At 45.9% G+C, this 23029-nt stretch overlaps 3 protein-coding genes across 4 annotated transcripts; all 3 read left to right on the top strand.

Annotated features, from left to right (window-relative positions):
- The first annotated feature begins 152 nt into the window (after positions 1 to 152).
- On the top strand, positions 153 to 4933 carry LOC4331074 (E3 ubiquitin-protein ligase WAV3). Its single transcript, XM_015769685.2, has 2 exons — positions 153 to 903; positions 2575 to 4933. Exons 1-2 carry the CDS (start codon positions 628 to 630, stop codon positions 4468 to 4470), a joined length of 2172 nt encoding a protein of 723 aa, XP_015625171.1. The 5' UTR covers positions 153 to 627; the 3' UTR covers positions 4471 to 4933.
- Positions 4934 to 10506: 5573 nt separating this feature from the next.
- LOC9268417 (clathrin interactor EPSIN 2) lies at positions 10507 to 16047 on the top strand. Of its 2 annotated transcripts, none has more exons than XM_015769684.3 (14): positions 10507 to 10754; positions 11106 to 11210; positions 11327 to 11378; positions 11527 to 11606; positions 11700 to 11778; positions 11906 to 11989; positions 12101 to 12246; positions 12342 to 12686; positions 12845 to 12886; positions 12974 to 13072; positions 13151 to 13335; positions 13545 to 13744; positions 14110 to 15076; positions 15160 to 16047. In XM_015769684.3, exons 2-14 carry the CDS (start codon positions 11176 to 11178, stop codon positions 15681 to 15683), a joined length of 2838 nt encoding a protein of 945 aa, XP_015625170.1. In that variant the 5' UTR covers positions 10507 to 10754; positions 11106 to 11175; the 3' UTR covers positions 15684 to 16047. The 2 variants fall into 2 exon arrangements, with proteins under 2 accessions (XP_015625170.1, XP_066164167.1); XM_066308070.1 differs by having other exon boundaries at positions 10859 to 11210.
- A 3164-nt stretch (positions 16048 to 19211) lies between these two features.
- On the top strand, positions 19212 to 22814 carry LOC9272519 (uncharacterized). The gene is made up of 2 exons (XM_015768712.3): positions 19212 to 21065; positions 21529 to 22814. The coding sequence occupies exons 1-2, from the start codon at positions 19307 to 19309 to the stop codon at positions 22554 to 22556; spliced, it is 2787 nt and encodes a 928-aa protein (XP_015624198.1). The 5' UTR covers positions 19212 to 19306; the 3' UTR covers positions 22557 to 22814.
- Positions 22815 to 23029: the final 215 nt, after the last annotated feature.

Below are 23029 nucleotides of genomic sequence, written 5' to 3'. Positions count from 1 at the left end.
GTTTTTTCCCTTACACATACTGTGCCAGTGGCCAGTGTACAGCGCCACCACCCACAGGCCACAGGCCACAGCTTGGCAGGTTGGGCTTTGAGCCGAGCTGAGCTGAGGTCTCCACTTACTTCTTCACTGCTCGCCATCATCTCCTTCTTTCCAAGCCCTTCTTCTTTCTTTTTTCCCCCTCGCCATAGGCGCCCTGTGCTTTGCTCGCTCGCTGCTTTTCTCTTTCTTAAAAGGCTGCTCCCTCACTCACAACTCCCTCTCTCTCTCTCTCTCTCTCTCTCTCTCTCTCTCTCCTCACCTCTTCTTGTTCTTCTTCTCTCTCTCTTGTCACTCATCATCATCACTCTTCAGCTTGCTTGGTTGGTTGGTGGAGCTTGGGAGTTGAGGTCAAATAGCCATCGATACACACTCCTCTTTCTTTTCTCTCTTCATTTCTTTCTTTACATCGTCTCTTTCTTGATTTCCCAATCTACTAAGCTCCTACTAGCTCTGTGCTCTGCTGCTTCCTCCCATCCATGGCGGCGGTTGCCAGCGACCCACCTACCTACAAGTAGCTTAAGCTCAAGCTCAGCTCAGATCGGAGAGGGGTGGTAGAGGTAGTAGCAGTAGTTGAGAGAGAGAGTGAGGATGGAGAGCAGATGGAGGAAGGCCAAGATGTCGCTGGGGCTCAACCTCTGCGTCTACGTGCCCAGGACGCTGGACGACGGCGACTCGCCGTCCACCGGGTCGTCCACGGCGGCGCTGGTGTCGCCGGTGGCGTCCTCGTCGTCGGCGGCGACCAGCGCCAACACCACGCCCACGGCGGAGCAGAGGGTCAAGGGCGCCGGCGCGCTCATGCCGACCACCCCGACGCCGACCTCCGCCGGACTTCGCCTCTCCAAATCCGGCAGCAAATCCTTCAAGGTACAGTCCCTCCTTCACATCCTTCACATCTCTATGTATGAAGCATAAAAAAAAAGAGAAAAGAAGCTTGCAACTTTGCAAGCAAAATTACAGCCAAGATCCATCCATATGCACACAAAAGTCACAAATTAATTCCTTTTTTTTCTCTCGATTTATGCCTGCTCGGTTGATTTCAGTTCCAGTAATTATTGTAGCAAGTTCTGATTCAGGTTGTACACCTGTGATGGATGTTCTTTTTTGCCACACATGATGCATGCAACTGTGCAAGTAGCTTTGCTTTCATGATTTCATCACACGCACACACACACACACACACAAACACAGAGAGAAGATAAAAAAGAGGAGCTCAAGAGGAGAAAAGGAGATGCAGGAGAAGATGGGCAGAGGGCAATGGTGGAGGAGGAATATAATCATGAAGTGGGGGAGTTTGTCTTTCTTTAACGATGGGGTCCTCCTCTACTCTCTTGCAGCTCCACTCTCACTACTGACTATACTACTACTCTCCTCCTCCATAGTCCACACCTCTTTTCTTCATCACTCACTTTTCTCTGCCCTTTCCTCTAGCCTCCTCTCACTTCACTCCTTTTCGTGGAGGAGGCATAAAGAAGAGGTCAGTGCCATAGCCATAGCATCCTCTTTTCAGAACAGCTTGGAGTGGACACTGTTCCACACTGTTCTCAGATCCCTTCTGCGTTCTCTTGCTGTTCCAACTTAAAACTGCAGAGCCCACCACCCGTCTCGCTTTAAGAGCCCAGAATTGCAAAAGGAAACCTATATTCAGAAGGTGCCAGTTTGCAAATGTTAAAATTGCAAAATGAACCTATATTCAGAAGATGCCAGTTTGCAAATGTTAAAATTGCAGCAGCCTAGCTAATTATACCAAACCAGTGTACTGAAACTGAACAGGGACACGCTATTAGAGTCGTGTTTTTCAAATGTCTGTGGGTGGTCACTGGTCAACCATTTAATCTTCTGTTATAGAGGGTGAGGTGTGTTAGTTAGTCAGCAATGACTAATTCGGATTAAGCCACCTACCTCACTCGATAATGCTAAAGATTGTTTCTTCCATTTGTAAAATTAGCTTGACCATGGACTGCAACTTGCCACATGACTAATGATTGATGTTTTTTCTCCGAGACAAATTGTATTGCAATTCTCTTAGCAAGTTTGTTCTGAAAAAAGAGTCTGAAACTACGGCGTCTGACCAAGGTTTGGGATGAATATCTCTTTGGGGATAAAAAAAAAACTCTGGACTTTTTCATCATTGTGAAAAAATATTTATGAAAAATAGAAGACGACAAGTGTGTAAAGGTCCAACTACATGCCTACACGTTTCTGCCTATGCTTTAGTTCTTTGGCATTCTTGATGTTGCTGCTTTGTGTTGTTAATTATTCGTAATATCTCTATTATATATTATAGAATGACCGCTTCAATAAATATAAATAAACTAAGTATGCTAGTATTTAGTACCTGATTAGAGATTATCACAGCATCATCTTCATGAATTATCCCTTTAATCTTGCTGTCTCTAGATGCTCGTTTGCTTTCTTTGCAGCATCACTGATAAGCATGTATTGTATACCATGGAAGCATGCATGCTAACCACTTCAAGTTTCATGTTTGACCACTGTTCATTTTATAATCTCACTGTACCTTCTTTTTTCTTCCAGAAAACATGTGCGATATGTTTGACCACAATGAAGCCTGGTCAGGGCCATGCTCTATTCACAGCAGAGTGCTCACATACCTTTCACTTCCATTGTATAGCTGCAAATGTTAAGCATGGAAGCAACAATTGCCCAGTTTGCCGCACCAAGTGGAAGGAACTCCCATTTCGAGGTCCCTTGCCTGGTGAATTTCCTCAAGGAAGTGCAAGGATTAATCCAGTTAATGGGCACCAAAATGGCGGGCAGATGACCATACTGCGACCACTTCCCCGTGCTCGTTCTTCTGGTCGGCTGCATCATATGACATCGTTGTTGCCTGACACTGACCGTAGTATTTTTAACGATGATGAACCCTTGGACTCACTGTCTGAAGCAAATGAAGGCTCGCAGCAGGGGTGTTTAAGAACAGTGGAAATAAAGACATATCCTGAGTTCACTGAAGTTCCAGAAAGTACTTCAGAAAGAAATTTTACAGTCCTAGTTCATCTAAAGGCACCCCTTGCTCAGACTTTGCAAACAAGCAGCAAACTTGAAGATGGCAATAGCTTGGGCACAACTCGAGCCCCTGTTGATCTCATCACAGTGCTTGATGTCAGTGGGAGCATGGCTGGTACCAAACTTGCATTGCTGAAAAGAGCCATGGGATTTGTCATTCAGAACCTTGGCTCCTCAGATCGGCTTTCTGTAATTGCCTTCTCATCATCTGCACGTAGACTCTTCCCCCTCCGTCGGATGACTGAGACTGGTCGTCAGCAAAGCTTGCAAGCTGTTTATTCACTGACATCAAATGGTGGGACCAATATTGCTGAGGGCCTGAGGAAAGGCTCCAAAGTGATTGAAGATCGACAGGCCAAGAATCCAGTGTGCAGCATCATCCTACTATCAGATGGGCAAGATACATATACAGTCTCACCAACCGCTGGTGTACACAAAGCAGCACCAGAGTACTGCTCACTCCTGCCATATACTAGTAATGGTTGTCAACAGGTACCAGTTCATGTCTTTGGATTTGGTGCTGACCATGATTCAGTCTCGCTGCATTCAATCTCACAAACCTCCGGGGGCACCTTTTCATTCATAGAGACAGAGGCTGCCATCCAAGATGCATTTGCCCAGTGTATTGGTGGACTCTTGAGTGTTGTTGCACAGGATTTGCATGTAAAGGTGGAGAGCCTCCACCCTGATGTACACTTTGGCTCGATCAGATCAGGAAGCTATTCTAGCAGACTTGCAGATGACAAGAGGAATGGCTCCATAGATGTTGGTGACATGTATGCCGAAGAGGAGAGGGATTTCCTTATGTCAGTAAATGTTCCCCCAGGTTACGGTGAAACAGCACTTCTCAAAGTTGGCTGTGTCTACAAAGATCCACTGATGAAGGAGACTATCAATATGGCTGATGTGCAAGTCAAGATCTCTAGACCAGCATTCGTCTCAGTACAAAGCGTGTCAATCGAGGTGGACCGACAAAAGAACCGTCTTCATGCAGCTGAAGTCATGGCTGAAGCAAGGTTGTCTGCCGAGCGTGGTGACCTGACACATGCTGTTTCCTTACTCGAAGACTGCCGGAGGATGATCATGGGGTCAACATCAGGACAATCCGGTGATCGGTTGTGCCAAGCATTGGATGCTGAGCTGAAGGAGATGCAAGAAAGGATGGCCAATCGCCAAAGGTACGAAGCATCAGGCCGCGCCTATGTCCTCTCCGGCTTGAGCTCACACTCATGGCAGAGAGCAACTGCGCGAGGTGACTCCACAGACAGCGAGAGCCTAATCCAGGCCTACCAGACTTCATCCATGGTCGACATGCTGCTGCGCTCGCAGACAATGAGCCGCTCCTCAACCCCTCCACAGATGAGGCATGTGAAGTCGTTTCCAGCGCGCCCGCAGCCTAGGTAACTGCAATTTCTAGTGTTTGGCAACGCCAATAAGGATGGGTTTTGCTAAAGCCTAGATGTGAATTTGGTGAAAGTAGTAGTGTCAGTTGAATTCTTGGTTTTGTGGCGGGAGGACGGGACGGGGGTATAGTTTGTGTGGTATAAGGGGGATTTTAACGGTGTAAATTAATTTGGGTGTGGTGGGGGTAAAAGGGAAAAAGAATCTGTATTTGGGAGAAGGATGGTATAAGAGTTGGGGAAATGGGGTAAGATAGGGTGGCTATTATTTTTTTTTTCCTTCTTGTTGGTTACCTGGTATACTCCCAGTATTGTACTAGTAGCTCTCCTCTCTCCTTTGTGTGGTGATGTACATAAAGAGAAGGGTATACATTTGTGAACTGGAATGTGGTTGAGGATGGGGATGGATACCTAATCCTTTTGCAAGGCTTGGCTTGCCTCTTCCTGGAAATTGAAAATTCTGATCATGGCCTCTTGTGTTCTGTTTTGTTTCCGTTTGCATCTGCTGGTGATGCTGCTGCATGTTGTCATCTTGGTATGACGCTTTGCTTTGATTTGTTGGCTTGGTGGAACTGGTAGGGATGATCCAGTTGGCATCTTCAGCATCAGGAGTTTGGACAATCATCAGCTGGGAATCGGTTGGTAGATGAAGTTGTATTGATGAGGAAAAAAAATTCTCCCAGTTGATATAGATGAAATAATTTGGTGGAGCAAATGGGCAACACTAGCATCTTAGCATGTACTACCTTCATCCTGTTTAGATTCGCAGCACTTAGAATATATCACATCACATCTAGTACTAGATTAACTTATTCTATAGAATATATCACATCTAGTACTAGAATATATCATATCCAGCACTAGATTAACTTATTCTGTGATGGTGGAAGTGTACTCGATATGGCGAGAGAAGAGAAAGGAAAATTGGGGAATCTGCGGAGGAATTGGCACCTTGAAATGCTTGACCGATCGTTGATAGATCGCAGCCGCCCTCCACCGCCGGCCACGGAGCGGCGTTTCTCCAGCTCGATCTGCCGATTCGGGCACCGCCGAAACCACGCGGCGGCGGGCGATCGCCGTCGGCCACCGCCTGCGCCGCGCCGCCAGGAAACGTGCCGGTTTCCAGCATTTTGGTGCGGCCCAAGAACGGGATGAATACTTTCGAGGGTAGGGATTTGCAATAAGTTTACTTCAGATACCTCATCTTACGTCGAGTTTGAATTTGTATAACGTGTCTCTCAACTGCAATACCGGTATACCCGAGATTGTAGGACGGTATACAAAAGAGTTGAATGGGACGAGTTGAATGGGATCCAAAAGAGTTGGCGTCGAGGATACCTGGTATTGTGTTTGAAGGATATGTGCAACTTAAACATGACCTCAACTAGGGACCAAAAGTAAACTTATTCCATGGATTTTGGCCTGCATGCGGTTCATTTTGGTTGGCCCGACTTACGTGCGGCTGGCCCATGTGAGTTCGGTAGCAAGGATCTGTATTGCGTGCGGCCCATTCTGTTTGGGCCAGGGAGGAGGAGTTGTTGGGCCGAAATGTGTTTGGGCCTGCGTGATGGAAAGGAAAGGGACGTTGGCGTGGCGGTTGGTGGTGGGCGGGGTTGACGTGAATGGCTCAACTACGACCGTGCTTGTGTTTGCTGTGCTGCTGCTGCTGATCCGGTCGGTCAGGTAGCTACGCTCCGCCAATCTCCGATAGCGACCGACCCAAACGCAAACGCAAGCGCTAGCGCTGATCGATACGTACTACGCACCGCCTACCGTCAGGAACAGCTCGGTTTGCCAAAAACCGGAACACAAACCGACAGTTTGATTTTTCGATTAATTTTTTTAAAAAATAAACTGGTTTTTTAATTAAAAGATGTTCGAATATTGTCGAGGGTCTATTGTTTTGAAACAATTTTCATTAACTCCGAGACAATAGTTGATATTCCATTTTTTGGCTCTGGAACGGTTCACCCTGATTCGAACACTATTACTAATATAGTATAGTTTATTCATTTTCCTTTTCTTAAAAAAAACATAATATGAACGCAAACGTTGATAACCGCGTACACTCACCCATATAAAGACACAAGCACGCCCTACCGTTAGGAACACATCCAAACTATTTGACCGGCATATCTTTAAATTGACGATGTCAATACGAATGTTTCACTGTCGACTGGTATATTATTTATACAATTTTTTTTAGTTTCATTTGAATCTGGTGTAGCCGGTCTTCCTCCGCCGCCTGCCAGCGTTCAAAGCGAAAACGATGCCAAAATCATCATTTGTTAACAGTGCAACCAGCACATCATCGCCACTAGGGATGAAAACGGAGCGGATAGTTTCCGTCCGCTCCGGACAAAAACGGATACGGATACCTTTCGGATCGGATAATTCTCGGATATTTCGGATACAGATACGAATACGGATATTTTCTCCCGGATACGAATACGAATATGGTATCAGAGTTTCCGTCGAATACGGATAATAATTCAGATATCCGGTGAATAGTGCTATTCGGATATCCGCAGGACCCATGAGACATACCCCATTTCTTTCTAACTCTATAACCTTCAATGTACCTTTATAGATTTTAATAATAGTTTATCTCTTAACACTAGTCCATACTATTAATATTATTTAAATTTAAAAAAATATTTATAAATTATACCTCATTTTATATAAAATGAGCTAATTATATATGTTGAAATTTATTTCTATTAGAAGTTGAGTTGGTTTTCGTGTTCCGAGAAAAATTTGTTTCCGTATTCGTGTCCGATCATATTCGATTCTTATTCGTATTCGAGATAATCCGTATTTGTTTCCGTATTCGAGCTATCCGTATTCGTTTTCGTATCCGGTAAAAAATATGAAAACGAATATGGTATAAGCATTATCCGTCCATATCCGCTCCGTTTTCATCCCTAATCGCCACCACTACTCGCTCGTCACCTTTCGTGGATTACCACTAAAAAAACGAGAGTGCCACACGCCCGCACGTAACCCCCGGCTGCTACTAGTACAAGCACGACACAGCCATATGGGCATAGCATAGCATCCAGTGCTTTTCTTATCGCTACATCAGCCCACTAACAACATGGGATCAGTAATACTCCTCTGTTAGTGTTACAGTAGGATTCTATGCTTTAATCATGCCGTCAACATCCGTCGGTGCAAAAGGTTTGCAGGTACGGAACTCTTATAGAAAAAGGAAAATGAAACGAGTGAGGTACGAAATGCTTTAATTAGTACATGATTAATTAAGTTTTAATTAGAGTAAAGTCCATCACCGGTCCCTAAACTGGTACCGCTGTGTCATCCCGGTCACTAAACTCACAAATCGACCGTTCAGATCCTTAAACTTGTTCGACTGTGTCATCCAGGTCCCTAAACTTGCAGATCACTCGTTTAGGTCCTCCAACTTGTTCAGTTGTGTCACCCCGGTCCCTAAGCAGGACGGTCTAAAAGCTTTATATCAAAAATAATTCATAACTTTTTTATGTAAACTCTAATGAAGACAAACTTTATATTAAAATTATAGCCCTCGACGCGACCTACAACTTTGTAGTTGATAAGTTTTTGAATTAAAACTGTTTAGGGTCCCAAAATATTGTTGCATTTTTATAGATTTTGAAATTTTAATTTTAAAATTACATTTTGGGACAAAAAAATGACTTAAAATAAAAAAAATCAACTATAAAGTTGTAGATCTCGTTGAGGGCTACAAGTTTGATATAAAGTTTGTCTTTATTAGAGTTCACATAAAAAAGTTATGAATTATTTTTAAATACAAAGTCTTTAGACTGTCCTATTTGACCCAGATGATATTCAAATCTAAGTTTAGGGACCGAGGTGACACAACTGAACAAGTTGGAGAATCTAAACGAGTGATCTGCAATTTTAGTGACCGGGATGACACAGTTGAACAAGTTTGAGAACCGGAACGATCGATTTGTGAGTTTAGGGACCGCGATGACACAGTGGTACAAGTTTAAGGACCGGTGATGGTCTTTACTCTTTTAATTATTATAAATTTTAAAAAGTAATTTATCTGATATTTTAAAGTGATTTCTATATAAAATGCTTTTATGGAATACACACGTTAGCAGTTTGAAAAACGTACGATAACACACGAAGTGAGCACAACAGGGTTTAATGCTATATATGATTTGACTTTGTTTTGCTACTGTTTTGTTTGTTTTGTTTCGATTTATAATCTAAATTGGCAGAGTTTGTATCAATCGTAAAAATTGTCTTTGTAACGCAATACGTATTTTTGCCAGTTAACGCAATACGTATTTTTGCTAGTTTAATAAATAAAGAAAGAGGCCTAATTAACAAAGGACGATAGGTGTACGAGCATAGCATCAGGTCCCGTTCGAAGCCAACCGAAGTTTGTTTGGTGTTTATATGGGGGTTCACATGAGGGGGGGTGCAGATCTGTGTGGTTCACAACGAGATGGCCAGCTTAGATCCACGAGGAGAAGATGGCCAACTGTCGGTTACTAGCTCGGTTGACGGTGCGGCTCAATTTCTTTCAACATTTTCCATTTCTTGTTGAGGAGAGAAAGGTACAAACCTGAAAAAAAAGTTATTCCCATCCATGAAAATCCCTGAAAAAGTCAAGGAGCATATGACACAAAAAAAGTTTATTGCACTCACTATAATTATTTATCTTATTATTTTTTTGGAATATCATTTTTGGATAGAACGATTTTTATGTTTTCCCTAACAAATTTATTTGGTGTTTTTAAAATTTCACATCATCTACCACCCTTCTTGAATTTCCTGGATCCTTTGGGGCTGTAATTTTCAGATATACCAAATGTTTTGACCTAGCAACGACAAGATACAGTGGAGGAGCAAAAAAACAAAGTAGCTGTGCAAAGCATGCACAAAGAACACACAATAGAAAGGTCTTTTTTGGGTGGCAGAAAAACGGTTAAGGTTTCAACAGTTGAAAGTAAAAAAAAAAAAAGAAAACACACACACAACGCGGAATGTGAAAGGTATGGGCATTCTCTAGAAGGAAGGAGCGTTCAACGTGTTTGTCAGTTGACACCGTCTCAATATGCGGGCTTTATTCCCAGGGGTCCCAGCTGTCATCCAGCAAGGGGCCGTTTAGTTCCCAAAAAGTTTTTCCAAAAAACATTACATCGAATATTTGGACACATGTATGAGTATTAAATATAAATAAAAAGAAAAACTAATTGCACAGTTACGGGGGAAATAGCGAGACGAATCTTTTGAGCCTAATTAGCCCGTGATTAGCCATAAGTGCTACAGTAACCCACATGTGCTAATGACGGCTTAATTAGGCTCAAAAGATTCGTCTCGCGGTTTCCCGGCGAGTTCTGAAATTAGTTTTTTCATTCGTGTCCGAAAACCCCTTCCAACATCCGATCAAACGTCCGATGTGACACCCAAAATTTTCTTTTCCCCAACTAAACACAGCAAGGTTTAACCATGCACCACTTAGCAATACAATTATTACAATCTATTAAAAGCACATTAACATAACATACAACAAAGTAAATAAATAAAATAATAGGAACCCCTACACTAACATGTTACAAGTCAGCTGTAAACACATGTGAAAAAGAGAAGAGAAGAGAAGAGAAGAGAAGAGAAGGAAAACAATCTATATATTGGTAGCCAGTTGTAGCACAGACTCTAATACTGTACAGACTCTAATAACACGTGAGTGTATAAGAGGTGAGACCATATATTAATGGTGTAATATATGATTATAGCTAACTTAGCTATTAGATCAGCTATAAATGAATTGGAGCTAATAGTTGGTTATATTATTAAACTTACTCTCATATGCTTTCCCTTTCTCAGCTCCAGCTCATTCGCTATTCGAAGAAAAAAAAAACTACCACCAAAATACGCAAAAAATAATACCAGTACTAGATCTCGACTAATCCCGCGTCACGAACTTGCTAATCAGTCAATAAACCTAATCAGGAGACACCAAACCACCGAAAAAAAAAGGAGAGAAATAATAATATTCGCGCATCCATCACGACCCCAACTCGTCCTCAATCGCGGCCACCCGCCGACCCAGCGACGACAGCGCAGGGAAGAAGGGAGGACGCGACGCGACACGAGCGCGAGAGGAAAGCGGAGGAGATCGAGGAGAAACTCCATTTCCCCCCCCCTCGCCTTCTCCGATTTCCCTCGCGTGGAATCCCCTTGGACTCCTCCCCCTCCCGCCGCCGCGCGAGCCGGGCACGGCGAGCGGCGCCGCCCTGCCCCCGCCGATCTGCTCTGCCTTCTCCTCAGGTTCGCCGTCTTGTTGGATTCGCCTTTTTTTGCGTTCGTTTCGGGCGCCGTCAGATCCCCGCGCCGTGTTTGGTGAGCGTGAGCTAACGGAATGGCACGGCCAGATCTCGTGGGGGGGATCCGAGGCGGTCGGCGGATGCTAGATCTGGGGCGGGGAGCTGTACGATCGCCGCCGCGTTAGATCTGGTCCCGTTGCTCGCGCCGGATTCCGCTGCTTTTGTTGTTCAAATTGTTTTGGTTTCGAGCTTTACCTTTGCGGGCTATTGGGTTGGATGCTCCGTGATGCTTCGAAGCTACGGGAGAATGTTAGTGATGATGCTTTTTTGGATCTTATGGACGAATTTTATACAGGGGCTTGCACCGAGGAGGAGGAGGAGGAGAGAGCTGAGCAGAACAAGCTAGATTCTCAAGGAAGGGCGCCATGAAGAAAGTATTCGATCAAACAGTCCGGGACCTGTACGTGATTCACCTGCCATCTTATCGTATACCGTGTGCAGTTCGAGCTCCGTTCGTTTGCTTGATACAATATATTTCTGTCGTAATTTAATCTGTTCTGGTCTTTGTTTTTGCAGAAAAAGAGAGGTGAACAAGAAGGTCCTCAAGGTGCCTGGTATAGAACAAAAGGTAACAGAGATCTCTGCTGCTCCCTCACGCAAAAGCATGTGTTAAGCATGATAGTTACTGAATTTAATGGATTGCTCGCCTTTCAATTTTCATGAAGCATAATCAGTGACATCAGACTTATTCCATTTTGCTCGATGGCCTCATACAGATTCTTGATGCCACAAGCAACGAGCCATGGGGCCCACATGGATCACTCTTGGCAGAAATCGCCCAAGCAACACAAAATTAGTATGTTTTCTTCTTGGGCTTTTGTTATTTGATCACCTTTGTAACAAACAAAACCTAATTTTCCCGGTGCCAATGCCCTTTGCGTGCTTGCAGCCATGAGTACCAGATGGTCATGAATGTTGTGTGGAAGAGGATCAATGACACTGGTAAAAATTGGCGGCATGTTTATAAGGTGTGTTTTCTTATTTGCTTTTACCCCTTAACCTTCAGTGTTCTCTCCTTTTATGGATGTAAGTGGAAATAGCCACAGCAATATGTAGGGCAGTTTATTCTGATGCTATACTATGCTTGATATGTAGGGATTGATTGTCCTGGATTACTTGGTTGCTCATGGTACAGAGCGAGTTATTGATGACATAAGGGAACATTCTTATCAGATATCGGTATTGCTGGAAATCTATTTTCTGTTTCATATACTCCATGTAGTTTCTGCCTCAAGTTTCGTCAGTATCTTAGTTGCTTGATGCTCATTAACTTTGTTATTATAATTGCAGACACTAGCTGATTTCCAGTATATCGATTCGAGTGGGAGAGATCAAGGTAGCAATGTACGGCGGAAATCCCAGAGCCTTGTTAGTTTAGTTAATGACAAAGAGAGGATACAGGAAGTTAGGCAGAAAGCACTTGCTACCAGGGACAAGTGAGTGTGCTTGCTTTTCGTTATATTGGTACATTGTGTTTTGTGGACATGCATATTCTCTGTTTTATTGACTACTTTTATGTGTTCATCTGAAGATACCGGAGTGCATTCGCCACCAGTGGAACACACAGGAGCCCAGGTGGCTATGACAATGACCGCTATGAAGGAAGCTATGGCAGTAGGTATGATAACAGAAATGGCTACGGGGGAGAAAGAGAGTATGGATATAGGGATGATGACAGATATGGTGTTGCTGGAACTACTCCCAATCGGGAAGGAGATCGTTATTCTAGGGATTCTAATGAGCAGCGCTACAGCAGAGATAGAGAAGATGAGTACAAAGGAAGTCATAGCAACCATGAATATGCAGAAGGATCAGGTCGCAGGAGCTATGGACGAGATAGGGATTCATATGGGGATGATGAAGCTTATTCATCCCGGTCCGTTTCATTGTTTTTTTCTGGATTTAAATTTTTACACGTTCATATAGCAGTCAATAAGCAGCCTATAAGATTGTTATTTCATTAAGTTGCTAATATTCACTTGGTTATTTATGGTTCTTTATGGACCCTAACTTACATACATTTTTCCATCACAGTGGCCGGCAAAGCAATGCTGACGGACCTACTCAGGATGAGAGGTAAATGATGGAGAAATGCTAAGTTCATAACATATTAACTTGTCTTATTTGAGCAATTTATCTTATGTTCTGTACCTCCTTCGGTAGGCCCATGGAGCGGAAGCCTTCTAACCAGCAGATTGCTTCACCACCGCCAAACTATGAAGATGTCACAAGAGATACACAGGATAATAATCATGATGGACGGTATGTATTTTATGTTATAATGTTTGATCAGTAGACATGACAACGATCTCTGATTTCTGAACTACCGTTCAATATCAGAAATGGAGGGACTGTGCCTGTGCCAGTTGCTGCAGCAAAGGTGTCTTCACCTCCAAGAACAAGTGTACCCCCAGGTCAGGTGAATGGTGTACATGATAATACTGTGGAAGACGTACCTGCACCACCACCTACTCATCCTGAAGTTAATGGGTTTGACGAGTTTGATCCTCGTGGATCAGTACCAGGTATATTTTCCTCCTTTTTTGACACATTGCATTGCATATGAACCAAAAGCCCACATTAATAGAAAGCATCACACAATATTATTTTCTGATACATTTATGAAGAGAACTGTAGAAGGAATGACCCCTATTCTGGCATTATACTAGTATCAATATCTTTTGGTAGTAATTGAGTACTGATTTTTTTTTTCAATATTTGCATCCCATGTCAGATACCTCACCTCCAGTGAACCCCTCACAAGCCGTGAATAGCTTGGAAATGGATTTATTCGGACCAGATCCTATTAATTCGTTGGCTTTGGTATCTGTGCCTCAGCCAACTGCCAGCCCAAATGTTGAGCCATCAGCAAATCCAGGATTTGAGAGTAACAGTTTTATGGGCATGCCACCGGCTTCTACTGGATTCAATGAGGTACGCGTCTATTGAACATAAGGCCATTCACGATACTAATCTCATGTTCTAATGGTGGCATGGATCTGTTATACTGAATTGTAGTTCTATGATTTTGTGGGCTTGAATAATTGCACGCGACAAAGTGACACACACTATAGGACAAAACTTTATTTAAATCATGTTGTTTCTTAAATGTATTTAAACAGCAGCAGTAGTGGTCACAGAATTGTGGTCAGTACAAACTTTTTGAATTAACATCAAGATACTTGTTTTGGTGATGGGATGGTTGTGTTGTTCTATGTTTATTTGATTGGAATTTGCCTTGTCTGGTAGTTAAATCCAACCACCTGTTCATCTTATCCTTTTGGATTTTGACCTTGCAGGCCTTTGATGCAACTAATCCTTTTGGGGATCCTACGCCTTTCAAGGCTGTTCATGAAGAAACTCCTGCAGTTTCTCAGACAAATGCTGCACCTGCTGGTTCTTTCCATGCTACTGAACCTGCTGCAGATGCAAATCCTTTCCAGCCTGCTTCAGCAGCAAGCTTTGGTTTTGGAGACACTCTTGGCGACCTCTCTTTTGGATCGAATGCTGCACCCGGGCAGCAAGATATTTTTGTGCCCACCTCATCACATTCAGAGGTACCACCTGCAAACCCATCTGTGCACCCTGAACAGGCAGTCCCATCTTATGTCTCCTCCCAGGCACCTCAGCCTGCAGCTGCTGGTCCACAAACTCATGCTGCTCCCGCTTCATTTGCTTCTCAAGCACCTCCCACTTCATTTGCTTCTCAAGCACCTCAAGCAGGGGCACCCTATCCTCAGGCTGCCTCCACATTTCCTCATTCACAAGCATCTCATCCTGCAGCCACTAATCCATCTACAATCCCTCAGAATGTTGCCACACCATTTGCTCCTTTACAAATGCCTCAACCTGTACCATCAGGCCAATCAAACTATTTTATGCAACCAGTTCCAGGGACTGGCATTAATGGCATGTCTGGGGCTCCTTCACAGAATGGAGCACCATCCTACATCCCTTCACAGGCTTCTCAATTTGCAGCTCCAACAAATCTACAGCCCTCTCAGCCAACCTTCCCCCCACAAACTGCCATGGCAGCTTCACAGGCAACATCAATTTCTCGAGGGGCATCTCAGCCTCTTGCAGTGCCGAATTCAATGCCTTCTGGTGTGAACTTTCCATTACAATCAAGTTCATCAGCTCCCCCTGAAACAATCCTTTCAGCCTTGCAAGTTAGTCAGTCTGAGCCAGTGAAGAAATTTGAGTCCAAATCTACAGTTTGGGCTGATACATTGAGCCGAGGTTTAGTCAATCTGGACATCTCTGGACGTAAGTGGCTTCTCTCTGGCTGTCTTCTACACTTGTACTTTTGTACTTTTGTGATCTGACGTAATCTTATGTCTGTTTTACAGCAAAGGCTAATCCGCACGCTGATATTGGAGTTGACTTCGATTCAATCAATCGCAAGGAGAAAAGGCAAGAAAAGAAAGTCTCTCAAGCTCCTGTGGTATCTACGATCACTATGGGCAAAGCCATGGGAACTGGCTCCGGCATCGGTCGGGCAGGTGCGAGTGCCATGGCACCTCCAGCCAACCCAATGGGTGCAAGCAGGGGCATTGGCATGGGTATGGGCGCTGCTGGTTCCGGTTACGGTGGTGGAATGGGAATGAACCGGCCAATGGGCATGGGAATGGGAATGAACCAACAAATGGGTATGGGAATGGGGATGAACCAACAGGCCATGGGAATGGGGATGAACCAACAGGCCATGGGAATGGGGATGAACCAACAACCAATGGGAATGAACATGGGCATGGGGATGAACCAGGGTATGGGAATGAACATGCGGCCTCCTATGGGAATGGGTCCAGGTAGTGGATATAATCCAATGGGTACCGGATACGGAGGGCAGCAACCATATGGTGGGTACAGGTGAGATTATACTGTACAATGCGATACTCAGTGAGGGGTTGAGAAACAGTTTAGGAGGCGTTTGGATTTTGGTCACCTGGATTTTCTTTATGTATGGTTTCTTTTGTTTTGGGTGGGGGGGGGGGGGTTATAATTTTTCATCACTATTCTTTTCCTATCCATGTTGGATATTGTATCTACTAAATATATGACATGTGAACGGGGGCAATGCTACAACTACTGTGTTGTGTTGGATGCAAAGCCTTAATACTATAATCATCAATGTAGCTGTATAATTCTCTATAGGATGTTTTTTTTTCAGTAAACATTGTGATTGTTTCAGCGTTCTTGCTGGCTTGACAATAAAAAGGCTGTACCATTTTGTTCAAGCTATCTTCCTTTCTTTTTATGTCGTCACATTTTGAGGTGCAGACCTGCAGTTTTTGTGTCAGATGTCACCCGTCAGTCTGCAAATAGTAGTATATTTTTGCTCGTCCGAACTTTGGAACTACAGGAATGGCCCATCTCTACTGTCGCCTCTTTTCTGTTCTGATGCGTGGTCACACAAGCCACTGTTGACACAGCAACTTTGTATCTCCATTATTGACACAGCAACTTTGTATCTGACCATAATGAAACGAAGAATTTTGTGAGTTCTTTTTATTTGGCTGGGATTCTTACAAAAACTGCAACCTAACCAGTTAAGTACTTGAATCTTAAGTCGAATCTTGAAGTTTGTAAAACGTGTCCCAGGAGCAGCAATTGTCGCATGTCATTTAACCAGCTGTATGTGAGGTTCAGGTCATCAGGTGGCATCAAAACGTGTATGCATTGGCGCATGCACGGTCGAGAATTTATAAGTCATTTTGACTTTGCTCACGCTACTAGCGTCCTAGCTACAAAATCTCGTGGCCAAGGTTTCCGTTTCTTCTTTTGAGAATCCCGCGGTCACCACAAGCCGACGCCTCTAAAGTCAAAACTGGTTAAATATCGAGCTTTGTACGCCAACGAGTTGCAGTAACCTCTGCGTGATAATATTGGCTTAATCACTTCCATCGATTACCTTTCAGCTTATAGCCGTAACCAAAAATTAAATTTTAAAATTTAGTTTCGATGTTGATTTTAGGAGTTTTCATCTTAGTTTTTTTTTTTAATTTTCTCTGTTTTAAAATAAACCAACCTTTATACATCTATATCAAAATTCATATATAAAAGTCGGTTTATTTTTGGAACATATGAAGTATTATTTGCCTTTTAAATTGCTAATAACATATTTATAAAAGTTTTATTCATAAATTATTTTTAAGTTGTTAATAAGCCGTTAGAGCTTATAATCAGCAAAAGTGAAAGTGATTCTTGTACACTTATGTCTCATTACCCAAGTATAAGAACACAGGTCAGTCATCCACCCTAGTCAAAATCAAGACTCCGACCCTTGCATCATGGAGGCCTAAAGCTTAACGAAATGGCCATGGCACCATTCTTTCGGAAGCAGAGAAAAAGCTCCGGTTGAGCTGTATCGCTAGTACTACCATATTTGTGATGCAAGTTTGACCTAAAAACGCAGGGTCCCTTGCTTGCTCTGGAAAAAGAAATCAGAAGACGATTGCAGACGGTGTTTGAACTCAAAAAATCAAAATGATTGGCCCTGAAAAAGTCTGACCACCCACAGTTAAGAGGAACACAAATTGTTAACTGTTGCTTGCACTGAAGGACATTGAGCAGTGAATTCACCAGGGGTTTTAACCTACAGGTTTGCAGCAAGCGTAATCTTGGTAATAGGTTGTAACAGCATATTCTAATGACTAATTAGTCGGCCAATAATAATTCCACCAGATACAAATGTCTGCAAAACTCTGAATACTAGTACAGTGCATTTTGTGAGGTGCAATGCACACTATAGAATCTGAATCTCTAGACAGAGCACAGCATTGTTTTCAGTTTTTGTACAGTGATTCAGAGTTGCTGACATACAGTACAGTACAGTACATTGCCCTGGGCTCAGAAAACGAGCAGGATTGCTTCTTCGGATGAACTGTGCATCTTTGCCCTCAAACTGCAGCAAACTCGATTGCAATGTTGGCGTGAATGCATGTGCGAATGCTCTTGGTTTGTAGGTGTCGCGAGATCCACGAATGCCGGTGGTCTCTGCGTGCTCTAATGGCGATACGACGCCTCTCGCTTGGATTAGCTGCATTCTCGCTGTGCCCCTTTTCCTCCTTTTCTTGCTTCCTTCGTCTCTCCGAGTGACTCATCCTGCTTTAGCTTTAACCCATAATAAACTTGTCATCTGGCTTGCATTGCCCATGGTGGTTTAACCAGGGTTCACGCTACGTGTGTTGACATTTTGCAGATCACTGCAGCATTGGGAACTGTGTCCCGTTATTAGTTCTATGATCACTGTTAATTACTCGTGATTCCGGTAATTAGGCTTGACTGAAGCATAAATCCTTCAGATCAAAGGCCATTTCTTGGGAACTTGCTGGTTCTTTGTCTGTTCCCTCTGTTAGCTTTGTTTGCAAAATGCAAACCCTTTATTCACATCATCCAACGTGCCAGAGTTCGATCATTCTAGTAATTTGAGAACAAAATTTTAAAAAACCACATTTTACAGCCATAATCTTCGGATGCAAAAGTTGGCTTTTGACGCTGTCCGGCAGAGCGCATACTATACTAATTAAGCCAATGCATGCTTGGTTTTCTTAGCTTAGTTTTGTCTGAATATTTCCTGTGATGTTGAGAGCATTTTGTGCAGAGAGCATGTAGCTCTCGCTTCGTTGACACTCGCCATCGTCGTGCCTAGTGTTCACATTCCTCCTTCCTCTCACTCTAAGCTTCTGACAGCACCAAGTGATTACAGTTTGATTTGCTTCGGAACCAATTCTGAACTTTGCAGTGCAGCATCGACGGTGCCCTTATTACTAGCTTATAAAAAGGAGGCACATGATGCATTGCAACCTAGAGTCCAGTCCATGAACGATCATATCTACCTGCACTGCATTCCTCTGTGCTCGACTCTCCTGTATCTTCCTTTCTCTGAATCTCTGATTCATCTGATGTTCATTCATTCATTCGTCTGCTGCTGCACTGCACTCTGATGCAGTAACTGCTGCTTATTCTGATCCTGCAATGCTTCTGCTGAATTCTGCATGTATCAGCTCAATCTGAAGAGTTAATTACGTTGTTTCTGGCGTTTCATTTCCTGAAGGTAATAGCAAACAATTTCTCTGAACTTCATAGTAACATGCCACTAAGTATCTTTTTTTTTCTTTTTTTTTTGTTCTCGTGTCTTGTACTAGCAGTCATCAGGCTACAACTAGCTAGCTGCATATACAAATAACCTAAGGCAAGTCATATACAGGTTGCTTGTGTGTTCTGAATCATGTAATCCACTTTACTGAATTCTTACTGCATCTCTTAGATTCAGAGTAAGTAATTCATCGTGTAGCTTATATACTCATCAAGTCAAAAGTAGTACTAGTAGAGATTTCTAATACATTTCATCTCACACAGTTGATCGTTGAACGCTTTTTTTTTTCTCTCTTTCAGTTGATTTCCCGCCACAAAGTGCACACTAGTAGAGACGTTGCGAAAGAATTTAAACCGATCGATCAGGCGGGGTGGCGCGAGCGAGTTCCCGCCACCACCATGGGCGTCACCCGCGCGCACATCGTGAAGAATGACGCACTGGAGGGGATGCTGGGCGAGTTCGTCGGCGGCGGCAAGGGCGGCGGGAAGGCGGGGCGCGCGGCGGCGAGGCACTCGTCGCGGCTGGTCGCGGCGCTGACGTGCCTCCAGCTCGCGTTCGCCATCTACGCCACCTTCCTACTCTACTACATGAGCCCCGCCGTGGACCTCCGCGCCAAGCCGGACTTCGCGTGGGCGACGCGCATCGCGCAGCACTGGAAGCAGCTCATGGCGCAGCCCGACGGCGGCGGCGGCGGCATGGCGGTGTCGCCGGAGGAGGTGTGCGAGCACGAGAGCATCGACTTCGAGCAGAAGAAGTCGACGGACGCCGTGATGATCCGCCTCAAGCGCGAGCTCTACGACGAGGTCCGCGACTTCCAGCGCCGGAGCTTCGGCGCCGAGACGCTGCCGGAGCTCCTCCGGATGCGCTCGCGGTGGAGCGCCGCCGCCGCCGCCGCCGGCAATCAGCCGCGGGTGACGGTGATCCTGAACCACTTCAAGCGGCGGACGCTGTGCGCGCAGCTGGACACGCTCCGGCGGCAGACGGTGCCGTTCCACCGCGCCTGGGTGCTCGCCTTCGGGAGCCCGAACGAGGCGGCGCTCCGCCGGATCGTCGGCAGCTACAACGACTCCCGCATCAGCTTCGTCTCCTCCGGCCACGACTTCAAGTACTACGGCCGCTTCCAGATGGCGCTGCAGTCGGAGTCCGACTTCGTCTACGTCCTCGACGACGACATGATCCCGGGCGCCCGCATGCTCGAGATCCTCACCCATGTCGCCGGCACCGACAAGTACCGCAACGCCGTGCTCGGCAGCATCGGCCGCATCCTCCCCTTCCGCCAGAAGGACTTCACCTTCCCGAGCTACCGCAAGTTCCGCTCCAAGGAGGCCGGCCTCTACCTCCCCGACCCGGCGTACGACATCGCCGTCGACCGCATCGTGCAGGTGGACTTCCTCTCGAGCTCGTGGTTCCTCGCCGCCGACCTCGTCAAGGCGCTCTTCATCGAGGTCCCCTTCACCTTCATGACCGGCGAGGATCTCCACCTGAGCTACCAGCTGCAGAAGTACATGGGCGCCGGGTCGTTCGTGCTCCCCGTCGACGCCGGCGACAAGGAGACGTGGGGGGACAGCGAGCACCGCCTCGCGTACGTGGCGGAGACGACGGTGATCTTCAAGGACATCGTGCAGGTGCGGGACGAGCAGTGGTGGCGCGCGCTCACCTCCGGCTACGTCACGCAGTGGGCGGCGATGCACCCACAGAAGGTGGACGCGCTCTTCTACGCGCACTCGCTCGGCGAGGTCCGCGCGCTGGCGCCGCTGCTGGAGCGGTTCCGCACCACCGCCGGGAGGAAGGCCTACCTCGTCGTCTCCGGCGGCGGCCACTGCCCCTGCGAGGAGGCGGCGGCGGTGCTCAAGTGGCCCAAGGTTGTGTGCAAGGAGAGGCGCTTCAAGATCTTCGACCTCGCCGTCGGCGCGCTCTCCGGCCCCTCCCACTCCGACGTGCCCGTCCTCCACGCCGTCTACTCCAGCATGCGCGGCATCGTCCGCATGCACAACCCGAGCGTCATCGTCGCCGTCGCCGACGTCGACTCCAAGATCAAGGACGCCCTCCGCATGGCCGCCGACGCCGCCGTCAACCGCACCGCCCTCGTCCTCCTCCCCCGCAACTCCATCTCCAAGGTTCTCTGGATGGCCAACCTCCGCCCCACCTCACTGCCCAGTAAGCTTCTTCTACCTCAAAGCTCTAATCCGCCATTGTTGCATTACATCAAAGCTCTAACCATTCGGGAAAGTGAATTCATACCTCGAGGGGATATCCCCTGGTTTCGTGAATACACCTAAATAGTCATCAAAAAATATATAAAAAAAATTAGCAACATAAATTAATATGAAATATATCACTCCATAAACACATAAGTTTAAATTCAACTTCTATAAGTTATAACAAAAATAATAGATATAGTTGCGAATGTGCGATAACTATTTTCAGTTTAATTTGTTATCTTTGTTGCAATTTATAGAAGTTAAATTTGGTCTTGCATGTTTGTGGAATGATATATTTAATATTAATCTATGTTATCAATTTTTTTTATTTTTTTTATAACAATCTAGATGACATGCAAACCACGAGTGTATCGAGGGATGAAAATCCAGATCCTAACCAATCCATGGATTTCACGCAGACTGGAACAGGATGCGGATCTCGGTGAACATCATCACGCAGAACCGGGCCAAGTCGCTGCGGCGGCTGCTGGCGTCGCTGCGGGACGCCTACTACGTCGGCGACGAGGTGCCGATCAGCTTCAACATGGACAGCCGCGTGGACGCGGCGACGCTGAACGTCGTCAACGCCTTCGACTGGCCGCACGGCGGCAAGACGCTGCGGCGGAGGATCATCCAGGGCGGGCTGATCCGCGCCGTGAGCGAGAGCTGGTACCCGGCGACCGACGACGACTACGGCCTCCTCCTCGAGGACGACATCGAGGTCTCCCCCTACTACTACCTCTGGATCAAGTACGCCCTCCTCGCCTACCGCTACGACCCCCAGGTCTCTCTCCCTGAGCTCTCCTCCATCTCCCTCTACACGCCGCGCCTCGTCGAGGTCGTCAAGGAGCGGCCGCGCTGGAACGCCACCGCGTTCTTCGGCCGCAGCAAGAACCACCACCCCAACACCCCCTATCTTCACCAGCTTCCCTGCAGCTGGGGCGCCGTCTTCTTCCCCAAGCACTGGCGCGAGTTCTACGCGTACATGGCGGCGAGGTTCACCGAGGATGCCAAGCAGAATCCAGTTCAGATACCTCGGTCCCGCACCAATGGCTGGCAGGCGTCTTGGAAGAAGTTCCTCATCGACATGATGTACCTGCGTGGCTACGTCGCGCTCTACCCGAACTTCCCCGACCAGAGCAGCTTCTCCACCAACCACATGGAGCCCGGCGCGCACATCAGCGCCAAGGGCAACGTCGTCAAGCACGACAAGAGGGACTTCGAGGTGCCGCTCGTCGCCGACGACTTCTCGCCGCTGCTCCCCGCCGGGAGGATGCCGCCGGCGTCCAAGCTCCCCGTGCTCAACCTCTTCAACCAGCCGGTCTCCTTCAAGGCGCTCAAGGCCGCCGGCGCCAAGCTCCGCCAGGACGTCATCGGCTGCGCCGCCACGCAGCTCGTCGCCGTCGACCACGTCACCGGCCTCCCAAAGAACTGCACCGCCTTCTGATCCCAAGAAATTGAAATTGCATATATATATTTTGCATTGAATTTCTTCGATGCATGAACACGTTATAAACGATCTGATGACCCATACGTTGTTTTACCATTCGTGATTTTTATTCTTTTGCTCACGATCTCTACACTGTATTTAGCTGTGGTTTACATGTCTCGTTTATTTCGGTTTTCTTTGTATCATTTAGCAGTGAAACTGAAGGGAGTTGCAGAGCATTTTCGCGCTCTGTACGATGGTCTGTAAAGGGCTAAAGATGTAGCCAAAAGTGGCTTCTCTTTGTTATTGTTCTTGATTTTCACCATAGATTCATCATTCATGGAAAGTACGCTGCTACCTCAATAAGAACTGTTCTAGTTGTATAGTCTTCAATTCCTCTGTTTGTGTACAATGATCTTCAATTCACAACAGGTTCATGCAGAGTACATTGATTTCAGAGAGAGAGAGAAGCAATCTTGAGATGGTTCTAG

Source organism: Oryza sativa, chromosome 2, assembly GCF_034140825.1.
Source record: "Oryza sativa Japonica Group chromosome 2, ASM3414082v1".
Lineage (NCBI taxonomy): Eukaryota > Viridiplantae > Streptophyta > Magnoliopsida > Poales > Poaceae > Oryza > Oryza sativa.
Note: the sequence above shows the minus strand (reverse complement) of the source record. Positions and strands in the feature narration are given on the sequence as shown.